The following is a 24,364-nucleotide window of genomic DNA, read 5'->3' as shown; positions in this document are numbered from 1 at the left end:
CTCATGCTGCTTACTATACACTTTTGCTGCATTTGTTGTGACTAAATACTATTGTGAGGGAGCTGTATTGGAACAAAGGCAGGAACAATACTAAACTGTGTGAATGGGAGAGTCTGCAGAGGCGCAACAGCATCGCAGTGCTTCTCTGCTTCAGCTCGATTTTGCCCATTTGGGTTTGTATTTGAGGCCATTGTTGACAAAGCTGCTCCTGATGCCAACTGGCAGATTATATTGTACTTTCTGTTGTGTTCTTTGAATAATTTTTCAAACTTTGGCTTTGGCCTCAATTAGCTTAGTGTTTAAACCAGCAATTCAAGGACTTGTATTGTTGGTAAAGGCATACATAAATGAAAAGAGCCATCCCAGCAAAAATGAAATGAACCTCTAGCTGATTTTAGAGTAAACTTACACATTCAGGACGGAAGCAGCTAAGACTTCCTTGTCGGAATATTCTTAGTAGAGTTTGCAACATTTAATGAGGATTGTCCTTTAATTGCTGGTTTATTTTGGCTGGTAAACATTTATTTAACATGTATTTATGCTAATGACTGAGCATTGTCTAACCTTGCAAAATGAACTATGCTGAAACATTTAGATTCTTATATTTCAGTCTTTCACATAAACAATATTAGTTAAATATATGAACATGAATATTTTGTTCTGTCCCATAGCGCTGCACCATTTGACCTCCTTCATCCTTGATTATGCAGGCTGCACTTTGCTCGCTGCACAGCTTTAGTAAATCATTTTGGAAGTGTTTACTGAAATCTTGCAGAGTGTGACAGGGTCTTTTATTGCCTTTATGTCCAATGTCCCCCCGATGAGGTGCTTCTTCTATACCTATCACCCTCAAAAGGCCTCGGGAGGCTCCAGGGCAACTGTTATTTAAGAGAAGTCTACTTTGTACTAAGACAGGATGGCTAACCACTATGGGCAGAAATCTGTGCCATCAGAAACTGAATTTGAATAAGTTCAATTTGAATTTGAATTGCTCAGATTGAATCTGAATTGTAACTTGAATAAATGCTTTTGAAAACTGAATTTGAATTAGTCTAATTTGAAATTGAATTTATGGTTTGAAAATGATCATCACTAAATTGAAATTGAATTTTATATTTTGAAAATGAATTGATTTGCTTTGAAACTGCATTTTATCCTTTAAAAATTCAGCTCTCGAATAATTTCAGTTTCACTTCTCACCATTCAGTTTCAGTTCTACAATTCAATTTCAGTTCCAAAATTCAGTTTTTTGGAACTTACATCCGGTTCCGGTTCAAGCGCAGATTAATAGAGCTACGTTTTACTAGCGGACCGAAAGTGTTACCGACGGGAATCTACAGCGTCTTGAGCTGAATTAAGACTTCAGAAGTCATTCGTCATGTCGAATGACCAGCGGATAAACTCTCAGGTTGGTAAATGTATTACATGTATAAGAACAAGCGTCATGTTAACAAATGATAGCCGTACAGTAACTGTTATGCTTATTGTAGCTGTTAGCTAAAAACGCTAATTTAGCGTAGTTTGCCCTGAATTCAGCTTTGACAAACAAATATGATCGACTGTTTCTAGTAGAATTCCAAAGTTCTTGTACCCTCTCAGAGTACCCCCTCTGTATGCTTGCAGAGACCCCTACAGTAGGGAAACATGCAAAACGGTGTCCAAACCTTTGTATTTTAGCTTTATTTATGTCTTACACAGCATCCCAACTCTTTAGCTAACTTAATAACTTTAGCTAACGTGAATAGTTAGTCTAATTCATTAGTGCAGCATTACTGGATCACCTCTGTTTGAAGTGATATAATGTGATATACAACTATCACTGTGTTTAACTACCATAATAATTCTTAGGGTACTGAGTGCATGCTTAATTAGATTTTTTTTTTTAAAGCATACTGCTCCATTAATATGTTTGACAGGCTGAAGTTGTCAGGTCACCTCCTAAATCGACCATCTTTTACAGGTGTTTTGTGCCAGAAATGGAGTATCCACTGAAGACTGAAGATACTGAATCTCTACGCCTTGCCATTGATCCCTCTTGTGCCTTCATCTAGACAAGAGACATTAACTTAACCACTCTCATATGCTCTGAACCTACATCACCTTCCCTGACAGTCGTAGCTTGGCTCATCTGAGGGTGAAATTATAAGAATGTGTTATTTTGCAAAGTGCTCTCTAGGGTTCCTAAATAAAATATGGCATTGAGGTCATTTCTTTTGAATTAATCCCTTCTTCTGAAATATAAGAACCTCTCCTGGTTTTAATGGCACTTTGGATTTCTTTACTTTCTGTTCCACTTCCAAACCCAAATAGATGCTGACAAGCTGACACAGTAACATGGAAGAGGGAAAGACGTTGGAAAGGACTACTACAAATAAACCTAATGCCTAACAATGAAAAGTGTAAAATAAGAACAATAATAATAATAATAATGAAGATAAAAGATGAAGTAACACGTTTTTAGTATTTTATTTATTCCAAATGATCATCCAGATGTCTGTGACATGTGATGACAAACACCATAATGGAAGGCCTTAGTCATCACATGCTTAAACTCATCATATATTTTTGCATATGCTGAACAGGCAGTCAGACATGCTGTAACTGTGGGGTAGAAAACAGCATGAACACCATACGGCAGGTGTCTCAAACTCCAGTCCTCGAGGGCATGGAAAAGTTGCATGACACTTTGACCCTTGAGGACTGGAGTTTGAGACCCCTGTCATATGGAATATGACAGGTGTGGTTGAACTGCATGAAGACTGAAGTTTCTCTTCTCTTCTGGCAGGACAGGAATGTGGCCTTGTCCTGTGAGCCACTGTAAGGATGTACTTAGAGTAGAACTGGACTGTCACCGGCCTCAGGCTCTTCACCCTTTTCAAAGACAAAGCAGTCATTTAGATAAAATATTAGATATTGTTTACCTGTAAATGCACAAAGTAAATTTAGAAATGTAATTATTGTCAAGAGTGAACAAGCGCTGATAGTGTAATCTACAGCTGTGGCCAAACGTTTAGAGAATGAGAAGTGTTGTTTGCTTATTTACAAAGTTTGCTGTTTCAGTGATAGCTGTATATCATATTATATCACTTCAAACAGAGGTGATCCAGTAATGCTGCACTAATGAATTAGACTAACTATTCACTTTAGCTAAAGTTATTAAGTTAGCTAAAGAGTTGGGATGCTGTGTAAGACATAAATAAAGCTAAAATACAAAGGTTTGGACACCGTTTTGCATGTTTCCCTACTGTAGGGGTCTCTGCAAGCATTCTGAGAGGGTACAAGATGACAACTTTGGAATTCTACTAGAAACAGTCGATCATATTTGTTTGTCAAAGCTGAATTCAGGGCAAACTACGCTAAATTAGCGTTTTTAGCTAACAGCTACAATAAGCATAAAAGTTACTGTACGGCTGTCTTTTCTTAACATGACGCTTGTTCTTATACATGTAATACATTTATTACCAACCTGAGAGTTTATCCGCTGGTCATTCGACATGACGAATGACTTCTGAAGTCTTAATGTAGATTCCCGTCGGTAACACTTTCGGTCCGCTAGTAAAACGTAGCTCTATTAATCTGCGCTTGAACCGGAACCGGATGTAAGTTCCAAAAAACGGAATTTTGGAACTGAAATTGAATTGTAGAACTGAAACTGAATGGTAAGAAGTGAAACTGAAATTATTCGAGAGCTTAATTTTTAAAGGATAAAATGCAGTTTCAAAGCAAATCAATTCATTTTCAAAATATAAAATTCAATTTCAATTTAGTGATGATCATTTTCAAACCATAAATTAAATTTCAAATTAGACTAATTCAAATTCAGTTTTCAAAAGCATTTATTCAAGTTACAATTCAGATTCAATCTGAGCAATTCAAATTCAAATTGAATTTATTCAAATTCAGTTTCTGATGGCGCAGATTTCTGCCCATAAACCACAGCCAGCACCTCTCCATTTCACTTTATTCCCATTTGTTCATACACCTCCTAAATCTGTTTAGCTGCATAGGATAAGAACAAGTCAGCAAGTAGAACTTTGTACCCTCTTTTTTTAATTAGTCCATTAGAGCTGGTATATGGAATAAATGGTAGAAACTATACAGATGAAGGAAATCCTTTCTATGCTAAGCTGCTACAGTATCCATTAGATCACATGACTAAAACTTAAAAGTGTGCCATTAAATTAAGATTTCCTAATGGTATAGTCTCACTGTGGTATTGACAGAGTTAGGTTTTCCTGCTTTAAAATATATCTTAGTAATATTATGGCAGACTCCATAATTATGTGGATCTATCTGTATTGTCAGTATTGTATTTTCTTTTGTGTGCGTGTGTGATTTACATATCAGAAGATCTGTCAAAGTGTCCTTCAGCAAGATACTAAACCCTAAGTTGCCCCCAATGTGAGAATCAGTGTGGCTGTGTCTTAGCAAAGTGCTGTATGGATCATGTCATTTTGGGGGTGGCTGTAGCTCCCGAGGTAGAGCAGGCCATCTATTAATGGGAAGGTCCCTGGCTGTTGCAGTCTGCATGCCAAATATCCTTGGGCAAAATATCCTAGCAAGTTGCTCTCCAATGCCTGCAGTGGAGTATGCTCGATAGAGAACACTTAAGCATAGAAAAGGGCTTGTTTGAATGAGTGAAATGGGAGAGTAGAAAAGCACTATATTATTATCAGTCCATTTACCATAATTACTCTGTGACTACGGTTTGTAAAGACATTCTAAGTGCTAGATGATTTCAGGCATTTCTTTCTTTGCAGATGATTGTTGTTCTCAGGTGTGCCCATAGCCTAAGCAGGCTGTAAATAAATTGAGACAGTGAACAAAAGAGAGATGCTAACAGACCATTTATTTCTCACACATGCAAACACAACAGCAGAGGACCAAACAGCAACATTAATTTTCCATTCTGAGAAAAAAAAACGTTGTTTTCAATAATAAAATTCATTAACTGTTGAGCCAACAGTCTGTTTAACTGGTCAGAGACTATTGAGCTGAACTGAAAGCAGATCCTGGGTGTAATTACACTGGAACTAATATGATTTTCACAATGACCCATAATTAGTTTCATGTAGCTCTCCAGAGCAGTTAGTCTTTGTCCCCATGTCTTGGTCAAAATGGGGAACAATATCATGACTATTGTCCATCAGACTGACTGTTTTCACACTGCATTCTTCCAGCAAATGTCTTGCATTATATCTGGCATATCAAAATATTAATGTCTTAGAAGGCCTTTTCTGTGAACCCCAAACAGCTATTTATACCTCTGCAAACATATGACAGTTAGCTTTCACGTCTACATTTAGTAAGCCTAATGATTGGAATAGTTTGCTTCATATAGTTAAAGATTATTACAAATATATTCAATGATACAGTAAAGATAATACGCAAACATAAAATTTGTGATTTGTTTATAAAAAACATTTTATAAACATATGACAATTTTATGTTATGAAAATGTAAAATAATATATTTACCAAAATTTCTTTATTAAAAAAAGACAAGTTGTATATTTTAAAGGCTACTTTAAATTAGTCATAGGCAAAAAAATAAAACAAAAACAAAACGACAAATCCTCTTCTTTTTTCTTTGTGTTTTTCTTTCCTTGTGTTAAACATACCCCTCAATAATAGGAAATAAAATTCTCAAGAAAGGACATACTGTAATAAAAAAAATGTTCATGGGCTTATTGCATGGGCCTATTATTGTTAGAAGAAAATATACAAAATGTTTTCCCACCTAAAAGTATATTTAAATATGTACATTTTTCATAACGTATTATATAATGGATTTATCTTATTACGGGTATCCCATTAGGAAAATTGCATGAAGCTCTAGCAGACTTTTTTCATCATAACCTAACTGAAACATCTGGATCAAGGTGATTCAGCTTTAGAACGATCCTTTAAAATATAGCTATATGGCCCCATTCACCCATTCTCTCTCTCTCACACACACACACACACACACACACACACACACACACACACACACACACACACACACACACACACACACACACACACACACACACACACACATCCATACAGCACTTTCTTTGTGACTTTCCCAAGGGAGATGCACTGCATGTTGTTGTGTGCAATGAAAGATAAAACATAAAAGCTTGGATGTGTTTCAGTGCTGGTTGTATTCACTCTGTAACAAAAACGTGTCTCTTCTTGTGTTTGTTATAGCTGCACATGTGTAACCCTGTGTGTGAATGTGTGAGGGTGCATGTTTCTGGGGAGCTAAATCACACTCCCATTCTACAGATAAGTCATAGCATGCCAATCGGGAGATCTGGCGTGGACAAAGATGAAGTCCAGGTTTAGCCCCTCTATCGGCTCTAGGCGTCTGTCTCATTACCATAATCTCTGCTTTCCATTATCAGCTGAAAAGAGGAGCTGACCCTCCTGATCCACCGGCCTGTCAAACTTTAGTCTCATCCATGCTGGGGATTCTTATTGTGCTGCTTTCCAAAGCAAATATGGAGCTGCTGCTAGCATGTGATACCAAACCTCCAATGGTGTTCAAGATGCCATTTGCAACACTGCAGATCACACTGTGCTATGCAGTCTTTTTATTTACATGTCAAATTCAATGAAATTCTCAGTGAGTTACAGCCTTATATAAATTAATATAAATTAATTCTCATGTGCTGTATTTTATGTGCAATCTGTACTCTGGAGACAAATTCAAGTTGAATTATAGATACAGTTCCTCATCTTTTTGATTGTAATTTTCATGCAGTTAATGGAGCTTGTTTGTCACTAAAAGACTTTGTGTTACTGACTAAATTGCCTGTAGGGGTGGGAATGGTACATGAAAGTAGACTGGCATTTATATAGCACAAAATTTTATAGACATGTATAATCAGAACTTACCTAATCGTTAGAGCAAAAAGGTGCCATATTCAGGAAGTTCCACTCCATCTACCAAATATGTACATGAAACACATTTATTTTAAAATACACAATTTAGCCACAAGTGGATAGAGACAAAGAGATTGTTTTGGTATACTTATAAATACTAATAAACATTTGCTAATGACCAAATTGTGGTACTATAAAAAGTACTTCTAAAAGTTTTAATTACATTTCCATATCTGGCACACTCTACATTATGTTCTTCTTCAGTGAAACGGCGTGATGTCAGAAATCAAAGCAACAGAATGCTCTCACAACCTGGACAGACACAAACAGTCTGCAAGTATTGCTACTATTGTGTGGTGCACTTTAAAAATACTACTCATCATCTTTGCTGTTACAAAAACCATCAGCCTTAAAGTAACTGCTTTGGTAGTAAGGTGAATAAAAAAAAAGTAGGTATACAAGAAAAAATGCAAGCTTCTAGCCAGTTTTCTCAGCGAGGATGCTTCTTTTCTTTCACATTCCTCCTTTGCTGCCACCTCTGCCCTTCTCTTGCCCTAAATCCAGCAGCATGTGGAGGGAAAACAAATAGTCTATCCTGTCACAGCAGCACCCCGAGGACTCTGAGGTGCCTTTTGGAAAGTGATCCCAGTGGCCTCAAGTGTTGTTACGCTGAGTTAGTGCCAAATTGTCTACCCCACTCCTTCACAAACCTACCAGCTACAAATAAAACACATACGGTATATTGAGACTTACTTTAGAAATGTGGAGAAGTATAAATAAAATTTTTTCATTATTATTTTTTACCTTGGTCTTCAGGAAAACAAACCTTAGAAGAGACTAAATGTTGAAAGAATTGATTTAATTAATGCAGCAGCATGTCCTGTGGCCACATGTAATCCATTGACAATTCTCTAGTGGGAGTGTTTGGCAGAGGGTTGGGGGGTGGGAGTTAGGGGGAATACAAAAACATATTCTCCCCGAGACTCTTCCAGTGGCCTGTACTGTGAACCTCACACTAATCCCGTAATTCCTTGTTTAATTAAACTTCATAGTCGACCCTGTAGTTGTCCAAGTCAGTTTAACAGGCCTTTTCTTTTTTTCTTTTACCACCAAGACCAACTTCTGAATGCGTTGAGATAAGTTAGTTGAATTCAGTTCGTACAAAAAAAATCAATAACCAGGCGCCTTGAGGCGACTTTTGTTGTGATTTGGCGCTATATAAATAAAATTGAATTGAATTGAATTGAAATATTCACAGCCAGAGCTCACAGTCAGTGTTGAGTACTGAATTACAATAGAATATCTGATAAGTATTTAAGACTAAATCGTCAGTATTGTGACAGAACTCTTTGTCATCAGGATACTTTTGGTCTTTAAAGGCCTCGCACATTTTACTCTCATGGAACAGAGTGAGCCATCTACACAGGCTTCATTACTGCTTTTCCTTTGTGTTACTTCATGCTTGTGGATGTATCTTAGGTCCATCTTCTTGAGTCTTACTGCCCAACCACTCTGAACACTGACAGACTGAAAATCCTTGCACCCTAGTGCTAAGCACACTAACGTAGCTGTTATTCTGCTAATGTGCTGTTCATGCCTTAACTTCTGTGCAAACTCACTGTCACAGTCACAGATCGAGGGTCAACTGTTCTGACAATTCTCACACATTTCTATCGTTCATCATACATCACATCTGAATTTAGAATTTTATAGTATAAGGTTTAATCCACAAATCCAGCCAACTTTTCCACGTTTGTGTAGTTTATCCTTATGACCAGATTGCACCATGTCTTCAACATCTTCTTACTTATCACCAGACTGTGTTTATGTTTTAAAGAGAAATAATTCCGTTGTTACTGAAACCGATTCTACACATGGCATTTTGTAGAGGGTGTAGCAGCTGTTGCACTTTATCTTGAAAGAACAACTGTAATGTATGTGAACAACTGTAATCTTGACATATTTTACTTTTTTCTCAATATTGACTTTATATTTAAAAGGAGCGATTTAAAAAAAAATGTGGCACTTGTACCTATGCACCCTTTTCATATAATGAAGAACCCACAGTCATCAATATTCATTAAACATCTATCTATCTATCTATCTATCTATCTATCTATCTATCTATCTATCTATCTATCTATCTATCTATCTATCTATCTATCTATCTAGCTAGCTATCTAGCTAGCTATCTAGCTATCTATTGTATAGTACTTTATTCTATTTTTTATAGAATTTTATAGAATTTTATTTTATTTTGTATAGTATTTTGTTCTATTCAATTTTTTTTCTTAATTTTTGCTGCTCTTAAATTTGTACTGTCCACTTTCTGCTGTGGCCAAACAAATTTAGCACATGTGGGACTAATAAAGGTTTATCTTATCTTATCTTATCTTATCTTATCTTATCTTATCTCAGACTGAGTTTGGAAAATTTATTCCCTTTATGCTATGGAGGTCCACAGAGTGCACAGTCGCGCCTCAACGCGTGTCCAAGAAAAATCCATTGCGCGTCAAAATCGTGAACCGGAAATGTGGGAGGAATGTGGGAGGAAGTTGTGCCAGACGGTATCTTTGCAAGATGGCAGCTGTCGAGCTAGCGCTTGAAGAGAGAGTCTCCCTTCTCTATGTACTGTGGAGAGCAGAGCAGCGGCGTAAAAAAAGACGTCCTCGCCGTACCTGGGTCCATCAGGTCCTCCAGAGGCGTGAGCAGTTTGGTGAGTTTCACCATTTGCTCCTGGATGACGGCCAATTCCAGCGATATCACCGCCTTTCACTCGGTCAGTTTGAGGACCTGCTTTCCCGCGTCGGTCCCAGAATCGCCCGCCTAGACACCAATTACAGGCGCTCAATCCCACCTGCAGAGCGCCTGTCCATCTGCCTGAGGTTAGTAAAAGTATTTAATACGGTAGTCCTTTATTGATACCTGTGCTAATATATGCTAAACCATCCATTTATACACTGCTAACATGGATGTGCTATGCTAACAGTGAATGCTCTCGGTGTTTACTGATAGCAAACTGTGGTACGGAAACGACTGTTTATAATATTTCTAGTGATACTCAGGTCTCATCAAGTCCTGATTTAATTCGATTTATGCTGTTATCAGTGTTTGCAATGATAGCATGGCTGTGGTGTCATATCAATGTATGCGCTCGGTGTTTGCTGATATCAAACTGTAGCATTAGGACCACTGAGTTAACCTTTGTAGTGATACTCACTCCTTTTTATTTAGACCTGGTTTAATTCTGGGATAGTTGAATATTTGTATATAATCACCGCAGACTGTTTTAGATTATATCTAATATATATCATGTAATTATCCTTATAATTACAAAATGTTTTATGTAAGATTTATGTTTTATAATTTGTAATTTTGGAATTTCAATAATGTATTTTGTAACTCCAGTACACATAATACTCATTTTAAACAATTTTGTCCAGGTTCCTTGCCACTGGGGACTCCTTCAGGACCATCGCGTTCAGTTTTCGAGTTGGTGTGTCCACGGTGAGCCAGATCATCCCCCAGGTAGCGACGGCCATCTGGGACTGTCTAGTGGACGATTTCATGGCTGTGCCTTCAACTGAAGACTGGCGGTCCATCACAGAGGGATTCCAGGAGCACTGGAACATCCCTCTGTGCTGTGGAGCTCTGGATGGGAAGCACGCCCAAAGGAACCCCATATATCATATAGGAGACACACACATTGATATACACTAAATATTTATTCCATTTCTTTTTTTGTGGTGCCCAAATTTATGCACCTGCTTGATTTTGTTTAAACAATTATTGCACACTTTCTGTAAATCCAGTGAACTTCTTTTCACTTCTCAAATATCACTGTGTGTGTCTCCTATATGATATATTTAACTGACGTTTTTTATTGTAACAACGATTTATACAGGAAAATGATGGCTGTTAACAATGTTGCCCAAACTTTTGCATCCCACTGTATTAGTATATTTTGTCATTAGTATAACATGAAATAAATTCTACATGTGTCAAGTCTTGTGCCAACATTTGCTGTGTAGTAGAACTGAGACATTAGTCATTATAAAAATTTATTTGAAATAATATTAAAATTCTCACACAGAAAAACATTAAACATAAATATATAAAATATAAGTATTTACAGAGAGACAGGAATAAAAAGGACCCAGCTGCTCTCCAGAGCAGGAACAAGGCTGAGGAGGAAATGCTCCATTGGAGACTGGTGTGGCCTCTTCAGGGACTCCAGGATGGCCAGCTCCACCGCCGATGGACCGTCCTGGGACCCGTCCCTCATCTGCCTCGGAGCTGTCCTCCTCTGTGGGCCTGTAAAACAGCACAAAACACAAAGAAATGAGAAGACTGCTACTAGATTTTAATTTCAACATCAAAAAAAACCAAACAGGATATATAAACAATAAAATATATTCCTAAATGACAACATGCATAAAAGCAGAACGGTACGTCAGTGGGAAAATAGCGGTGGCTTGCTAGCTTTTGTGCGGCTTCCCCGGGTCAGTGAAAACTTTCAAAAGAGAAATGAATGAACTTACCAGGTTGCCCGATCTCTTCACATATCTTCCTCCAAGCTCGGTCCTTTTTATTCCTGTCTCAGTACAGAAAGCAGCTGGTGTCGTACAGCTCCGGGTTGTTTGCTACGGCATTGATTAGCCTTCCCTCCATTGAAGTATGAAGGGCTGGATCTGCCCCTTTGACCTAGGTCACAGCCACGTCACCAGGCTCCTGATTGGTTGTCGCGGCGCGATTTGACGCTGGAGTTCAGATTTTTCCAACTCGAGCGGTAGACGCGAAACGCGCGTATGCACAAAATGCAACACAAAAACTCACGTGTGTGGTTTTATTTGCGAGTCAAACGCGCCAGACGTGCTACACTGATGCGCACTTCATGCGTTTTCGCATTTTCGCGACGAAATCTGCTTCCGAATTTTCGTGGGACCTGCAATCACGTGTCATTGCGCTTTTCCATTCACTTTACATGTAAACCTGACGCTCTATTCGCGTCCATCGCGTTCGGTGTGAACACACCGTTACACTGCCCTAAATAAATATCTTAGAAATATGGTGTTCAACCAAATAATCTGGATAACATTACCTTGGTGTCCAGTAATACTGTGAGGAATCAATGATTTTTTACCAGGTATGCCCTTCAATGTGTATATTACACAGGTATGTAGAACTGCATTACATTTCTGCAACTTCTCAACACTTAGAAACATCCTGTCTCAGAGGGATGATGAAAAACTAGTTCATTCATTTATTACTTCTAGGGTGGACTACTGTCAATCATTATTATCAGGTTGCCCTAAAGACTTCCTGACTCCCAGTAGATGTCTTTGACTAGACTGCAGGCTTACTTGTGGTTCCTAGAATGTTTAAAAGTAGAATGGGAAGCAGAACCTTCAGCTTTCAGGCCAATCTTCTGTGGAACTAGTTCCCAGTTTGGAGTCAGGAGACAGATACCCTCTCTACTTTCAAGATTCGGTTTAAAGCTTTCCTTTGATAAAGCATATGGTTATAGCTGGATCAGGTGACCCTGAATCCTTCTTTAGTTGTGCTGCAATTTTTATTAACTGTGTGTTAATAAATGCATTTAATCATTAGTTATTATAATTCTTGGACTCTCTTCCATACCGAGTCTTTTGTCACTATGGCTCTGCATCGGGGTCTGGATCTGCTGGAGGTTCCTTTCTTCCAACCTTTAGTGGGTGGACCGAGGTGGACACAGTTTTTAATATCCTCAGGGAAGAGGTTGTCATAGAACGAGTCGTCGTCAAACACCACTTCATAGAACTTAGCCGTGGTTAGCACCACATTTGCTCTGGTAATAATGGCCATTCTTGTATTTACAGATCAGTTTCTGACCCACTGCCAGCTCCTGCATGGCAGCTTTGCTGCGCTGAGATATGGCTGGTGCTCTGTGTCTGTGGCTAACAAGACTTTGTCTCTTTGCAAGCATCTGCACAGACAGCATGCTAACACAAAGCTAGCCAAGAACCCAGAATGATGTTAAAGCTGAGTGTATGCTGACTTCAGCCTAGCAGCCAGAGCCTGATCTTGAGCAGGTAACAAAGGCAGTGATAAGCAGTCAAGCCTTTTATCACCTTTTACCTATTCATGTTCCTAAAGCAGAATCACTGCAGTGATTGCTTTGAAGTCTCTTTGGGCTGTTTTTCCAACTTTGCTTTGATTTGTTAGTTTTATATTCAAACATAAACAACAAAACAAAGGCTGTATGTGTGTTCTCAATATGAGAGGAATTTGTGCTGTTGTGAATGGTAAATGGACGGATTCTTATATAGTGCTTTTCTAATCTCCTGGAGTACTCAAAGCGCTGTATACAACATGCCGCATTCACCCATACACACCCACTCACACAAGCACTCTATGCTTTGTCAGTACTTTCTAACTAATATACACTCATACGCATTCATACTCAGATGGATGCTTTGGAGAGCAAGTGGGGGTTAGTATCTTGCCCATGGATATTTGGTATGCAGACTGGGGGAGCCAGGAATCGTTCGACCTGCTCTACCTCCTGAGCTACATTACCTACAGGGTGGGCCATTTATATGGATACACCGTAATAAAATGGGAATGGTTGGCGATATTAAAGTTCTGTTTGTGGCACATTAGTATATGTGAGGGGGCAAACTCCTCAAGATCGGTGTTGACCATGGTGGCCATTTAGAAGTCGGCCATCTTGGATAGAACTTTTGTTTTTTCAATAGGAAGAGGGCCATGTGACACATCAAACTTATTGGTAATGTCACAAGAAAAACAATGGTGTGCTTGGTTTCATCCATCCATTCATTCACTTCCGCTTATCCTTTTCAGGGTTGCGGGGGGCGCTGGAGCCTATCCCAGCTGTCATAGGGCGAGAGTACACTCTGGACAGGTCGCATTCACTCGCACATTCACACCTAGTGGCAATTTGGATTATCCAATTAACCTATCCTCACAAGTTGCATATCTTTGGACGGTGGGAGGAAGCCGGAGTACCCGGAGGGAACCCACGCAAACACGGGTAGAACATGCAAACTCCACACAGAAAGACCCCGGCCTGATGGTGGAATTGAACTCAGGACCTTCTTGCTGTGCGGCAACAGTGCTAACCACGGTACCACCGTGCTGCTTGGTTTCAACGTAACTTTATTCTTTCATGAGTTATTTACAAGTAACTTTGTTCACAGCCATTGACATGTTGAAGAGGTTAACACGTGAGGAGCGGATCAAAATTGTGTTGATATCTGGTAAACGCAGTAATCGGGTCATTGCAGCAAGACAATGCAATACACCCTATGAGACCACCCATCTCCCATGCTACAGTTAGTAAACTGCTTGCTAAGTTTCGTGAAACTGGTTCAGTGTCGGATTTGCCAAAATGTGGATGCAAGAAAACTGTCACTAATGAAGAAACATCAGTGGCTGTCCTAGTTTCATTCAGCAAGAGCCCACAGCGTAGCACTCGCCGCATGTCACTGGAGAGTGGCATTAGTCAAACATCCCTTTGGTGGATATTAGCTACTCACAAATGGCACCCTTACAAACTCCAGCTACTGCAGCATCTCAACGAGGATGACCAGATCGGTGCACAGAATTTACAGAATGGGCAAAACAAAAATTGGAACAGGACCCTGAGTTTACGCAGAAGATTTTGTTCAGTGATGAGGCAAACTTTTATGTGAATGGTGAAGTTAACAAACAAAACCACTGCTATTGGTCTGACACTAACCCACATTGGATGGATCCCTCCAAGACTGTTGGACCAACAAAAGTGATGGTTTGGTGTAGTATATGGGGTACAACGATAGTGGGTCCATTCTTCATCAATGAAAACCTCAAGGCCACTGGATATTTGAAATTGCTACATGATGATGTGTTTCCCTCTTTATGCACTGAAGCTGGCACGTTCCCTGATTTTTTCCAGCAAGATGGTGCACCACCACATTATGGGTGCCAGGGCCGAGCATTCCTAGATGAACAGTTTCCTGGAAAGTGGATTGGTCTTTGTGGGCCAGTTGAATGCCCCCCAAGGTCTCCCAATCTGACCCCCTTAGACTTTTATCTTTGGGGTCATCTGAAGGCAATTGTCTATGGTGTGAAGATACGAGATGTGCAGCACCTGAAACTACGGATACTGGATGCCTGTGCTGGCATTTCTCCTGCGGTGTTGCTATCAGTGTGTGAAGAGTGGGAGAAGAGGGTTGCATTGAGAATCCAACACAATGCGCAGCACATTGAACACATTTTATAAGTGGTCAGAAACTTGTAAATAACTCATAAAAGAATAAAGTTACGTTGAAACCAAGCACACCATTGTTTTTCTTGTGACATTACCAATAAGTTTGATGTGTCACATGGCCCTCTTCCTATTGAAAAAACAAAAGTTCTATCCAAGATGGCCGACTTCTAAATGGCCACCATGGTCACCACCCATCTTGAGGAGTTTGCCCCCTCACATATGTGCCACAAACAGGACTTTAATATCACCAACCATTCCCATTTTATTATGGTGTATCCATATAAATGGGCCACCCTGTACATTACCATGAAATGGTAATTATGTTTCAGTGCATTTCAGGTCATTTTAGTGAATAATACCAAAGTAATAGTGTAAAGACTTATCCTGTTCTTCTTAATTAATAATGGTTTAATTTACCATCCTTGCATAGTGAGTTTCAGTTTCTTTTTTCTGGGCAAAGGTTTCTGATTCCAAAATGTAAAACAACAAGGTTTAACAAAAAGGAACAGATAAAGGAACCTGAAGCGGAACCTTTGTTTTGAGAGCAGACTTTATAAATTAACAGCATTTCAAATTAGTTCATGAAGAGAGGGTATCTTCATGGAAGTTCAAACTTTATGCTAATGACTTTTAAATATGAGGTTATGGTTAGCATCCCATTGCAACTATAAATTTTGGCAATTTGTTTGTAATTCTCAGTTGTCCTGTGAATATTCTGCATTAATACATGTTCACAAAAACATGATGACTAAAGTCTTCCTAAATGCTCTAAATACCTTCGTATTTACCTTGTGCTTATTCAGGCAGCCGGATGGATGAATCGTCAGATGTGGAATCAGAGCCTGACCTTCCACTGAAGAGGAAACAGCGTAGGAGTCGGACTACTTTCACAGCGGAGCAGCTGGAGGAGCTGGAGAAGGCTTTTGAAAGAACACATTATCCTGATATTTACACTAGAGAGGAGCTGGCCCAGAGAACAAAACTTACTGAGGCCAGGGTCCAGGTAATGCATTAGTATTCAACTATCCATTAATCCATAGATCTCTCCAGCCACGCGACATCTGTCTATTTTTCATTCAAATCAAATCAAATCAAATCAAATCACTTTTATTGTCACATCACATGTGCAGGTACATTGGTACAGCACATGTGAGTGAAATTCTTGTGTGCGAGCTTCACAAGCAACAGAGTTGTGCAAATACAATAATGTAAACAAGCAAAATACAAGAATGGCTACATCTGAAACTAATAAATATAATAGTATATGCATTTCTGGATGTGTATACTAAATATTTTTCTACGTGTGTGTGTGTGTGTGTGTGTGTGTGTGTACACATATTTTACAAATTAAATAGAGTAAACAATAAATAAAATATATAAAATAAAATATACAGAGTGAGACATGTGCAAAACAGTGGCGTTACTGTACAGTGTGGAGTGCATAATGTTAAAGTTCCAGTAGTGAAACTGAGGTGTCTATGAAGTGTTCAGCAGTCTGATGGCCTGATGGAAAAAGCTGTCTCTCAGTCTGCTGGTACGGGACCGGATGCTGCAGAACCTCCTTCCTGATGGAAGTAGTCTGAACAGTTTATGGCTGGGGTGACTGGAGTCCTTGATGATCCTCCCCGCTTTCCTCAGGCACCGCTTCCTGTAGATGTCTTGGAGGGAGGGAAGCTCACCTCCAATTATCCGTTCAGAGCATCGCACTACTCGCTGGAGAGCTTTGCAGTTGTAGGCGGTGCTGTTGCCATACCAGGTGGTGATGCATCCAGTGAGGATGCTCTCAATGGCACAGTGATAGAAGGTCCTGAGGATGCGGGGGCTCATGCTGAATCTTTTCAGTCTCCTGAGAAAGAAGAGGCGCTGCTGCGCCTTCTTCACTGTTTTGTTTGTGTGTACTGACCACGTAAGATCCTCAGCCAGATGTACACCAAGGAACCGGAAGCTGCTCACTCTCTCCACAGCAGCGCCGTTGATGGTGATGGGGGTGTGTACTTCTCTGCACCTCCGGAAGTCCACTATCAACTCCTTTGTCTTTGCGACGTTGAGGGTGAGATGGTTGTCTTGACACCAGTGGGTCAGGGCGCTGACCTCCTCCCTGTAAGCTGTCTCATCACTGTTGGTGATAAGACCCACCACTGTAGTGTCGTCCGCAAACTTCACAATGATGTTGGAGTTGTTAGTGGCCGTGCAGTTGTAGGTGTAGAGTGAGTACAGGAGAGGGCTCAGTACACACCCCTGTGGAGCACCAGTGTTCAGTGTGACGGGGGATGAGGTGATGCTGCCCAGTCTGACCACTTGGCGTCTGTCAGACAGGAAGCTAAGGATCCAGCTGCAGAGGGAGCTGCTCAGTCCTAGATCCTGCAGTTTCCTGTCCAGCTTCGAGGGAACGATGGTATTGAATGCTGAGCTGTAATCTACAAACAGCATTCTCACATACGTGTCTCTCTTCTCCAGGTGTGACAGGGCAGTATGTAGTGTCAGGGCTATGGCATCATCAGTGGACCTGTTGTGGCGGTATGCGAACTGTAGAGGGTCCAGTGAGTCGGGTAGTGCAGAGCAGATGAAGTCCCTGACCAGCTTCTCGAAGCATTTGCTTACGATGGGGGTCAGGGCTACAGGTCGCCAGTCGTTCAGTGAGGAGATGGTGGAGGATTTGGGTACAGGGACGATGGTGGCCATTTTGAAGTAGGCTGGGACTACAGACAGAGAGAGGGAAAGGTTGAAGATGTGCGTGAACACTCCGGCCAGCTGAGCCGCGCATGACTTGAGGACGCGGCCGGGAATCCCGTCCGGACCAGTAGCTTTGTGTGCGTTCACCTTCCTGAAGCACCTCCGCACATCCTCCTCAGACACAGTGTGCGCACTGACGTCATCCGCGGTGCGCACACTGTCCGGTCTCATGGTGTTCGCTGTGTCGAATCTAGCGTAGAATACGTTTAGATCCTCACACAGAGAGGCCCGTGGTCTGCGGTGTGCTGGTTTTCCCTCTAAAGTCCATCCTTGATCTCTTTTTTTTTTAAACATTAAACCCACAAACAAAGACACACTTACTCATTTCAAATGTTGAAACTCACTACTTGAACTGAGGGACTGATAGAGAGCATCTCTATAAGAACATGAATAATGTTTTTTATTGAGAACATGTGTGTCGTCGAATACAATGCTGCAACATTCTCAGTAGATTAATTAGTAAAATATTTGCTTTTTTAAAATCACACAGACTGGTTAGAACCTTTACTGCTGACTATGCAGCATTCTACTATATTCTACTAACTTGCTGTACTATTCAGAAGTCTTGAGCCATCACTTGTTTCTTTATATTTTGCTTTTAATGAGCAAGACTGTCCAGTCATTTTTAAAAATGAGCAAAGGTTTTTCAGGTTTCTGGAAACCTTCCAAAGTTTTTTTTTTTTTTTAATTCTCTTTAACTAATTTTTCCTATTCCATTGAACATATTCAGATGTGTTTTGCATGCTAACTATGACCTATGTGTCATTCAAACATAAAAAGGCACCTAACTCAAAGGATGAACCAGTGTTGTGTCTGTCGGGTTTGCCAAATGGCACAGTAACAGAACCCAGTCACAAGACTTCCTGAACAGTTACAGTAAGGTTATTTACAGTGAAAAAACAAGGTGCAAAACAGTTCCAACAAAATGTGATTTTCTCAGTGGTGGGGCAATTTCTCCCAAACACACTCTCCACAGTTCTTTCCGAAATATTTACAAAAACCTTGGTGCTCTCTCCAAAACTCTCCATGGCTTAGTTTCCTTCACTAAGAGAAACACAACAAGATCACTTCTTTGGATGAGCCAGGGTTCAACTAACTATTGTCACTCAATGATGCAGTGTTGATTGAAGCTCAACCGCTCTACTAAATAGTGCCCTTTGACGGGAACATCAGCGGCATATGTATGATTGCCAGCAAGTGTATGTGGCTCAAGAGTGGGAACTTCTTCAAGGTCCCAATGCTGCAAAAAGAAAAGAACACCACACACACACACAGAGGAGGGCGAGAAAGAGGGCTTGAGGTGGAGGGAACCCCACCCCCGAAATGGCAGGTCAGGCCAGCAAAGACAGAGGGACCTCATGGTCCCTCTGTCTTTGCTGGCCAGTGTCAATACATAACAGACAACTTAACAAAGACCGAATTTTAAAATGTTCTAAGGAATATGATGATGAAATAAAAACAATGAACAAACTAAGTAGCTTGTTACAAAAATACATTATTTTCTTTCATATCATTGTGTTAATGATAACACAGGTTGGCAGGTGTAAAATTGTATTTTTGCACCAAGAAGGTTATGATTAAAGATCGGTTTGCTCACCAGCTTGCTTTGGAGTGAATCCTTAAAAAATGAGGAAACTGGACAACTAGAGTACAAAAAATAGGACGTCTTAAAAGGAATCTAAAGTAGATGAAAGATATAAGAAATGTCCATAACAGGATAAAATGACCTGACACAGGACCTGAGAGACAGTTCTGGTCCTTCAGTTGATTCATCTATTGCTCAACAAAGGTGATGGTCAAGAAGCCATTTATAAGGAAGGGAAAGTGGGAGAGAATGTTCTGGTATGCCACATTAAAGAAGAACTACTGGCTGCATTTCAATTATGAATGCAGAAAAGTACTGTCAGATTTTGACCCCGATGCAAAGTTTCTAATTGGCATGGCTGCCAAAAACAGTTCAAGCTGTGATGAACAATAAAGTTGGTCATAGAAATACTGACTTTTAATCTCATGAGAATTGTACAAACTCTGTACTTTCAAGTATGTTTGTTTTCAGTACATCACTGTACGTTTCCCATATTCTTAGCAAAATATAACAAAATGAGGTGTGAGACTTTTTCACAGTGTTTTATATATTTGTTCAGTGTGCAAGACTAACTCTCTCTAACTTCTGGAGACTCTGCCAGCTGTTCACATCTCCACTAAGGAAACTGGCTTTGGTCTCTGTTTGACAGCTTCACAGTGCCTCAGTTGTGTTTTGGAAAATATTGTAGAGTTCTAACAACAGCTGTAAGTTTTCAGCAGTAGGGTGGGTGCTGCATTCCTCTTGCATGTCTCACTCCCAGATTCTTGGCTGGAATTTGTTTTTCCCACCAGTTTAGAGTCTACCACTCATTGTAAAAATCAGAGCAGATCATGGAAGTCTTCGCTCTCAGGGGAACTTTAAGCCATAACTGCAAAGTGGCTCAATCAAGTCACAGAAAACTGAGACAATGAGAAACCAGCGTGGCATGGAAACTCCTCCATGCCTGCCACTTAGGTCATAAATGCCGACCTCAGAATTATCTGTATGCCTCGACTTGACAATGGTCATTTTACGTCCATCCTACTCACAGAATAAGTTACTGGAGTACAAATTAAAAAAAAAAAATCCAACTCAATGCCCACCTTCTAACTTGCTTTGAAGCTAACTATTTCTCATTCATGTTGACAAAATTTGTAACTTTGGATTATGGCACAGTTAAGTAGGCCTAGTTATAACTTTACACTACATTTGAATACTATTTCTGTGTCCTTAAGCTGAGGCCATGGAAGGTTTCAAAAAATATATTAATATTAAATACTGTATGGTAGAGATATAGTGATGGGAAACAGAGAACTGCAAAGACTGTAACTAAAAAATATTTGTGGTGTGTCAAATCAAATCATTGTTTCAGTACTACTTAATGTATAAACATGGAGAAACAAAAAATAAAACCAGTTATAGTCAGCTTGAATGATTGTCACTGAAATTACTGATTTTGCATGGCTGCAATTAGCAACCCATTTTATTCTAAAAACATCTATTATAGTTGGTCAGAATCATTGGAAATGAACGGGGTTGTGCCTATGGAATCCATGACACACCTACGTTTCTAGTACTGGTCCTTTTATGTGGACTTTGTAAGAAATTACACAGTGATTCCACTTCAGAATAGGACCACCCTCATTACAGACCAATCGGGTGCCTGCTTCTTTAACTCTTTTCAGTGTACAAACTACCATGTAATCAGTAGCTGGAAGACAAGTAAAGACAGACATACAGTGGGGCAAAAAAGTATTTAGTCAGCCACCGATTGTGCAAGTTCCCCCACCTAAAATGATGACAGAGGTCAGTAATTTGCACCAGAGGTACACTTCAACTGTGAGAGACAGAATGTGAAAAAAAAATCCATGAATTCACATGGTAGGATTTGTAAAGAATTTATTCGTAAATTAGGGTGGAAAATAAGTATTTGGTCACCTCAAACAAGGAAGATTTCTGGCTCTCACAGACCTGTAACGTCTTCTGTAAGAAGCTTTTCTGTCCCCCACTCGTTACCTGTATGAATGGCACCTGTTTGAACTCATCATCTGTATAAAAGACACCTGTCCACAGCCTCAAACAGTCAGACTCCAAACTCCGCCATGGCCAAGACCAAAGAGCTTTCGAAGGACACCAGGAAAAGTATTGTAGACCTGCACCAGACTGGGAAGAGTGAATCTACAATAGGCAACCAGCTTGGTGTGAAAAAATCAACTGTGGGAGCAATCATCAGAAAGTGGAAGACATACAAGACCACTGATAATCTCCCTCGATCTGGGGCTCCACGCAAGAGCTCATCCCGTGGGGTCAAAATGATCATGAGAACGGTGAGCAAAGATCCCAGAACCACACGGGGGGACCTGGTGAATGACCTGCAGAGAGCTGGGACCAAAGTAACAAAGGTCACCATCAGTAACACACTACAACGGCAGGGAATCAAATCCCGCAGTGCCAGACGTGTTCCGCTGCTGAAGCCAGTGCATGTCCAGGCCCGTCTGAAGTTTGCCAGAGAGCACATGGATGATACAGCAGAGGATTGGGAGAATGTCATGTGGTCAGATGAAACCAAAGTAGAACTTTTTGGTATAAACTCAACTCGTCGTGTTTGGAGGAAGAAGAATACTGAGTTGCATCCCAAGAACACCATACCTACTGTGAAGCATGGGGGTGGAAACATCATGCTATGGGGCTGTTTTCCTGCCAAGGGGACAGGACGACTGATCCGTGTTAAGGACAGAATGAATGGGGCCATGTATCGTGAGATTTTGAGCCAAAACCTCCTTCCATCAGTGAGAACTTTGAAGATGAAACGAGGCTGGGTCTTCCAACATGACAATGATCCAAAACACACCGCCCGGGCAACAAAGGAGTGGCTCCGTAAGAAGCATTTGAAAGTCCTGGAGTGGCCTAAGAGACACTTATTTCTTCTGCCCTCACAGCATCTTTCCCTTTCTCCACAAACTTCAAGCCAGGTATTTTGAGGTGTTGGAGGTAACTGATTGATCACACTGACAATGAACTTTAAAAATACCCCCTTATTTAGGTATCACTGGTACACCATACTGACTCGGTATAGTTTCCCTTGGGTATAATCTGTTGCATGAGATGTGATCAGAAGCATTGTCTGTTTTCAAGTGCATCAGACAGGGGGCCTTGTGTTGCTAAGACAGGCTGACACTTTCCTCTGCAGTTGCTCTGTCTCTGCATCCACAGTGTTGTTCTTTTGGATTACTGAATCTGTGGCTGTAATTAGTTCCAAATGCGAGATTTTTTTGATTTGACATCAAAATTAAAATCATTCAAAAGGATTGCTTTCTCTGCTTGAGTTAGTTATCTGTCAGATAATTTCTTCTTCCACTTGTCCACATTCTTGGAGGGAAGCATTCATCTCTTCACCAGCTGTTGAGGTCAATTCAATTTAACTATCCATCCTTCCATTTTCTTCCACTTATCTGGGGTTGGTTGAGAGGGCAATAGCCTAAGCAGAGAAGCCCAAACCTTCCTCTCCCCAGCCGCCTTCTCCTGGGAACACCAATGCATTCCAAGGCCAGCTGATAGATTTAGTCTGTCCAGCATGTCTTAGGTCTGCCCTAGGACTTCCTCTCGGGGGCACATGCACAGGAAACTGTTCCCAGAGGCATCCTCATCAGATGCCTGAACCACCTTAACTGGGTCCTTTTGATGTGGTAGAGTAGCAGCTCTACTCTGAGCCCCCCCTGGATCGCTAATCCCTTTACCCTATCGCTAAGGGAGAAGCCATCCAATCTAAGGAGGAAGCTCATTTCCCCAGCTTGTATCTGTGATCTCATTTTTTCAGTCACTCCAGAGTCTGCAGTGACGTTCTTGGTGGGTGGTTGGAGGGTACAGAGGTCAGCAAATACAGGAGTGGAACAGGGCGCCACTGTGGAGGAGTGGTCTGCCATAGCAGGAGGAAAGGAAGCCTAGGGAGTGGATTGAGTTTTGTGGAGACTTTCCTTGGATGATGGATTTTTATCTTGTTCCACAGCGATGTTGGCGCAACTGATATGAAGTTCAGTTTTTGTTTTGAATTCCAAGGATAGCTTTGGTACATTATCCTTTAGGCTCGATTCACTAGCTGGGCCCACATCCTCATTTTAGGTTTGACAGCGTTTTAGTAGGTAAAGGCGAATGCTTGGACATGAATTGAGCTGCGGTTTAGGGAAGGCTTCGAAGGGGACTGGCGACGGCTCCCAGGCCTGGCAGATTCCCATGTACTAAATAGGAGTGAAGAAGTTAAAGAATTGAGAACAAAGAGGGAGGGAGGTTGGGGAATGAACGAGAATGAACAGTTTGCAGAACTGGGGAAAACCTATATAGATTACAACCGGAAGGAACATGTTTGGAGGTGTGGTCCCGCTCCTGAAAATAAATATTTTAATTATGGTGTGGAGCCTGACTATAGAGACACTTTCTCACTGAGGAAATCTTACAAACCAGAGGGCTCTATGGCAAGTTTTAAACTTAGTGTTTCTTGTTCCAGAGTAGATTTTCCAAATTGAGTCTTATATTTAAAGATTTATTCATTGACAATGTCAACTGAGGGATGTGATACAAAAGGACCTGATAGGCAATCAACCCCACCTGCTTGGACAAAATACCCCCTCAGACCCCTGTTCAAGGCATTGGTCTGCAGGATAAAAGGGAGAGAAAAGTTAGGAATGTGGAACATGGGTTCCACACACAGAGCCTTAAATATGTCTCTAAATGTGCCAGAAATATGTATCTATAAATGTACAAACATATACATTCCACATCTATGCATCCTTGCATTAGAAAGCAATCCAAAGATATCATGTTAAAATGATGATAGGTCATATTCTGTTTCCTTTCCGTCACGTCTCTTCTACAGAGGTAGTGAGACCGTATGATCTACTTCTGCGGTTTTTGCGCAAGTACCTCAAGGCAACAACGCCTGCTGTAATA

The 24,364-nt window shown here is 40.5% G+C and overlaps 1 protein-coding gene and 1 long non-coding RNA gene across 7 annotated transcripts in view; one reads left to right on the top strand and one right to left on the bottom strand.

Annotated features, from left to right (window-relative positions):
• Positions 1 to 24,364, top strand: part of LOC146684488 (paired box protein Pax-7-like) — a 132,629-nt gene that overhangs the window by 24,338 nt on the left and 83,927 nt on the right. For all 5 annotated transcript variants that reach the window (XM_085444732.1, XM_085444733.1, XM_085444734.1 and 2 more), the window contains exon 5: positions 15,927 to 16,126. In XM_085444732.1, the coding sequence (XP_085300858.1) occupies positions 15,927 to 16,126 (200 nt within the window). The remainder of the gene's footprint in view (positions 1 to 15,926; positions 16,127 to 24,364) is intronic.
• The window catches only part of LOC146684485 (uncharacterized), a 447,043-nt gene continuing 433,601 nt past the window's right edge, over positions 10,923 to 24,364 (bottom strand). Inside the window, exons 2-3 of one of the 2 annotated variants that reach the window (XR_014917311.1) lie at positions 11,414 to 11,470; positions 10,923 to 11,186 (exon numbers count right to left, since the gene is read on the bottom strand). This is a non-coding gene — a long non-coding RNA (uncharacterized LOC146684485). The remainder of the gene's footprint in view (positions 11,187 to 11,413; positions 11,471 to 24,364) is intronic. The other variant, XR_014917312.1, reaches the window with a different exon arrangement.

The sequence above is a fragment of the Copadichromis virginalis genome, linkage group LG20 (assembly GCF_057382275.1).
Source record: "Copadichromis virginalis isolate Kocher_CV1m ecotype Utaka linkage group LG20, C_Virginalis_male_GT1.1, whole genome shotgun sequence".
In the NCBI taxonomy this organism is placed as follows: domain Eukaryota; kingdom Metazoa; phylum Chordata; class Actinopteri; order Cichliformes; family Cichlidae; genus Copadichromis; species Copadichromis virginalis.
The sequence above is the reverse complement of the archived record's forward strand: the minus strand, read 5'-3'. Positions and strand labels throughout refer to the sequence as shown.